General features: G+C 36.2%; 1 protein-coding gene across 1 annotated transcript; it reads right to left on the bottom strand.

Annotated features, from left to right (window-relative positions):
- Window positions 1–251: 251 nt before the first annotated feature.
- Window positions 252–2678, bottom strand: LOC110789331 (alpha-amylase-like). Its single transcript, XM_021993990.2, has 4 exons — window positions 2547–2678; window positions 1811–1943; window positions 702–1507; window positions 252–581 (listed from the first exon to the last, which is right to left on the bottom strand). The coding sequence occupies exons 1-4, from the start codon at window positions 2637–2639 to the stop codon at window positions 327–329; spliced, it is 1287 nt and encodes a 428-aa protein (XP_021849682.2). The 5' UTR covers window positions 2640–2678; the 3' UTR covers window positions 252–326.
- Window positions 2679–4620: the final 1942 nt, after the last annotated feature.

Genomic DNA, 4620 nt, shown 5'->3' with positions numbered 1-4620 from the left:
GCAGGGAAGTGTTATTGCGCTTAATATTGGGAATTCATTATAGTGTAAAGATAATTCCCAAGTTAAGTGTTCTATTGTTAATAAGTTTGGGAGTTCATGTGGTGTTGGGATTGTGTACTTGTATTTTAAATATGTTGAAATCAATATACGAAAAGGCAAAGCCCGTTTACTCCTAAATTCGTGTCATTTTAACACTTACAATAAAGCTGAAAACGGTACCAAGATCATCGTTAAACACTTAAGATCGAGAATCATGGGAATATTACAGGTTTCATTTCATTCAACAAAGAATAGAGTAATGTAACATTTTTGAGAAACTTAAAATCCTAGGCTTGCCTCTCCCATACACAGTAGCAGTTCCCAGAAATCACAAGTTTGTAATTTGGCGGAATAAGATTTCCTGTATCAAATCTTGACCCAATCTTGACTATGATTCTGTCACCAATCTTTGCTACATATAGATCCGCATCAGCTGCAAGTATATTAACATTACTCGTTTCACATATCCCGTTTCGTGTTCTTACTGAAGTTAACTTTATAATTTCCTCCTTCAACCCCCATTCAAAGAAATGGTCATAGAACTGCAACCATCAGAGTAAAGAGTGTTAATGAAGTTGTAGATATCATTACAAAAAAGTTATAAGTACGTAGTACCTCTGTTCGGATTTAGTTCCAGAGAGAGGGGATCGGAGATAACTTACTATGGATGGAATTCCTGGATGGGTGAGAATATAAGCATATCCATGCATGACTTTATCAGGCGGGAAAGCCCAGAGTTTCTGAGATGATCCAGTATCGTGGTTATCAATGAAAGTAACAGCATTTTTGGGTGCAATTCCAATAAGTCCACTAGGTCTTCCACTAGGGTCTTTCATCCTCCACCATTGATCTTTTACAGCGTACTGTAGAATTCCTTTGGTAGTGAAATCAAAGGCGGTAACCACTCCTCCACCAGATTGTTGAACCCAACGAGCTAACTCATTTCTATGGGCGTCTTGGTTATAGCCAGGTGCACCATTTTGATAAGTAATGGAGTCCCATAACTCCCCAACTGCAAAACTTGGGTTAGTTCGTTGCATATACAACTTAGTTATGGTAGGAGAATATCCTTTAACAAAATCAAGTCTCCATCCATCAAAGCCTATATCCGTTTTGAGCCAATTCATCCACTCAATTAACTCCTTTTGTACTCTTGGATTCAGATGATCGATGTCTGGAGCTGCTGCATAACCATCTCCGGTATCTGGATTACCGGAACCATCAGAGTATTGAGTATCGTCTCTACAAATAGCCCAAGGACCCCAATCCAGGCGATCATCTGGGGTTCCTCCTTCAAACATGCAGTATATTCCTCTTCCATCTTTTCTCTCTGCAGTTCTGTGATTTATCACTATGTCAGCAACGGCTTTGATCCCCTTTTGACGGAAGCAGCTAATTAGTGTCTTCAATTCCATCTTGCTTCCATATTTAGATGCATCCAGATCAAATAATCTTCCAGGCAAATATCCTAACAATTAGGTAACAACTGATGAGTGATGAGAAGAGAACAAATAATGCATCTTATATATATATATGCATGGGTGCATGAGTTTATCTATGTTTGAAAAAGAAAACAAGACAAAACAACTTTTAGCAATAAATTATTCATTATTTTTAATTATTCATTATCCCGAATAAAATGTTATTTCTCTTGTATTTAAGTGTCATGTACAATTAATACTTGGTTAAACAACACTACGGAGCATCAATGTGACTAGCTGTTGCTTCTACACGAAGGGAGCGAGTATATATGCTAGTACTCAAAAGTTACCTTGAGGTGAAACAGAATGAGATGGAGGAGGAAGCCAGACATGAGTAACTCCAGCTCTAGCCAAATCATCAACATAGTTCCGTAAGTAGTTATATAATCCTCCTTGTTTATTCCACGAGTCCCAGTTAAATCCCTGAGTATATAATTAACGATTAATTAACACAAGCATTAAGTGTCAAAAGTTAAAATCAGCGAAATAACAAATAAGGTACGTATGATACATTTATTTTGCAATATAAATAAATCCAAAAAAAACAGGATATTAAACTGCACTTCAAGAGCTTAATTTGAAAAGATGGAACAATTCATTTTATACATGGATCTCCTCTATTGTAAAACACCAATTAATTCTCCTAGAGTATTGGACTCTATGTCATCACAATAACATTGCTAACACAATGCCACATTTTAAATAAACATCGTTCCTATATTAGAAAATGTACTCTTTACATCGAAATTAAAGGTTTTGAGCTCTGTTACGTAAAAATCATTTCGACAGATACCCTATGGGAAGTTGGACTCAATCTAGTATTACGTAGGTAGTATGTGAGGCCTAGACTCAGAGTGCATTTCAAACCTCGAACCAACAAACTAGAAAAATGGAGATAGAGAAGCATTTTGAAGCCTTAGTGCAATGTGTTACGTACGTACGGAATAAATGTACGTATGTATCTAGTTTAGCTAGGTGTATACTACGTACGTATATGCTAAACATGGGTAAGTGGTAAATTCTCACCTGAAACAACAAAGTAGGAGTAGTACTACTAGTAGCAAGAGGGATTAGGAGAGAAAAGGAAAGAAAAAGGGAGAGAAAATTGAAGGGGTTCATGTTAATCGTAATTGAGTAGGAAAGAAGCAGAAAGCTTGAATTTGCATGAGATGTACGTACTCCCCAAATGGGAGGGGTATTTATAGCGTAAAAATACATGTGAAGATAAGATTGGAAAACGTTAGTCGGTGCTAACTAACTCAAGTTAGATAAACTTTGCCTGGTCGATCAGCCGCATTGCTTGACAACGTGGCTTCCCAATTGCTTGCACGCCTTACACCGCGAGTTTACTTTCCTTCACTCAATGGTTTTTTTAATTTTTGAAAAATATGATAAGGAAATTAAAAAGTACGAACCTTCATTCAATGTAACTTTGCATACTTGCTTATAAGAGAAATCCTGACCTAAACTCTAAAGTGTCTCTAATTGAGTTTGATCCCGCAATTTTGTGTTCGAGGATCCCCTTCGATGCCTAAGGTTTCATTTGGTTCAATATTACGGAGTAGTAAAGGAAGGGAAGGGATGAGAAGGGAATGGAAGATAAAAGAAGAGAAAGGAAATGAAATATAATATATTTTTCCATGTTTGGTATGATGAGAGGAAGTGATAGGAATCTAATGTTTGGTACTCCTTCTGTCCCATAATATAGTGCCCGTTTGACCAAAATCACGGTTATTAAGGTAAAGGATAAGCTAAATCATTGTTTGTACTTTTAAGATAAAGTACATATTTTATTTAAATTTTAATTAAAAACAAACAAAACAACAATTAATGGGTTTGGATTATAGTGCTGATTTTTTAAGCCAATAATAAAAGAGTAAATATCATGCCAAATCACTAATCCAGGCAAAAACTTACTGACCAATACAATGTTTTTGTTTCTCAGCAACTACCAATAGAATTACAGATTAGAAAACACACTGATTACTCAAATTCATATTTCTAAACCTGTGACTCACACCCACAATATAAATACAGACTTCATTTGTTAATTGATCAGAAAAATTTTAACAAAACAGAGAGAGAAAATCACTAAAACGGGGGGGGGGGGGGGGAGGGAAAGCAGCCAACTTTTTTAGGAGATCATCATCGCCTGGGTTTGATGGCTTCAGACTTGGATCTAAATCAACCATGGTTCCCGGAGTACAACAATATAGTAAAGGAAGTGAAGAGAAGGGAAGAGAAAACGTGGGTATAAAATTTAATATTTTGTTTGACAAATTTTAATTTTCTCTTTCCTTCAAAATTCCTCCAATTTTGGGAGGAAATGAAACTGAAACTTTTATAAATGGAGTTTTCCTTCCAATTCCCTTCTTTTATTTCCACTTCTCATATAATTTTTGGAACCAAATACAAGAAACGTTATTTTTCCTTTCCTTTCTTTTCTTTTCCTTCCAATTCCTCCCAACCAAATAATGTCCAAGTCAGAGATTATGTTGGGTATATGTTATGGTTGGGTAAAATAATTGGGATTGCGTACCTTTTACAATATATATATAGGTGTGGTTCGGCTGCACGGACCATATGGGTCCTTCCCGAGACAAAACGACCCGTTGACTTCTTGGTGGGCAACGTATCCTGTTACTACCAGCATTGCCGGAACGCTGGTAAGGACGATAGATGCTAGTAAGACTTTTGTGTACGTGGACCTTACGCGGTTAAGGGTGTAATTACCATCAAGCTGGTAGCACACCCGTACACTTAGTATCCTCACATTACGAGTCCGGATCCTCTAGAGTTTTGATAAAACTCTATAAGCTAGATAGAGTTGTATCTAAACCATACATTTGAAAATCAATGGCTCATATTTATGAGAAAAAGTAGGAGAAATTTTGGAAGAATAATATATAAACCATTGATTTTTCATTCAATGATTGATATGCTCAAACTCTAACCTGTAGAGTTATTTTAGAACTCTAAAGGATCCAAAACCTCACGTTACTGCATTCTAAAGTTAATACACGCAGTCGTAAAGACTAAAGAGACGTTATTTCTCTCATGTTTTGCTTTTAATGGTTGAGATTAACACTCATGTATTAGT

The sequence above is a fragment of the Spinacia oleracea genome, chromosome 4, assembly GCF_020520425.1.
Source record: "Spinacia oleracea cultivar Varoflay chromosome 4, BTI_SOV_V1, whole genome shotgun sequence".
Classification (NCBI taxonomy): Eukaryota; Viridiplantae; Streptophyta; class Magnoliopsida; order Caryophyllales; family Amaranthaceae; genus Spinacia; species Spinacia oleracea.
The sequence above is the reverse complement of the archived record's forward strand: the minus strand, read 5'-3'. Positions and strand labels throughout refer to the sequence as shown.

Coding starts and splice junctions, on each gene's coding strand:
- LOC110789331 (XM_021993990.2), bottom strand. CDS start 2,639: ATGAACCCCTTCAATTTTCTCTCCCTTTTTCTTTCCTTTTCTCTCCTA. Junction 1,944..2,546: donor CTCCTACTTTGTTGTTTCAG/GTGAGAATTTAC, acceptor TTATATACTCAG/GGATTTAACTGGGACTCGTG. Junction 582..701: donor ATCCAGGAATTCCATCCATA/GTAAGTTATCTC, acceptor TGATGGTTGCAG/TTCTATGACCATTTCTTTGA.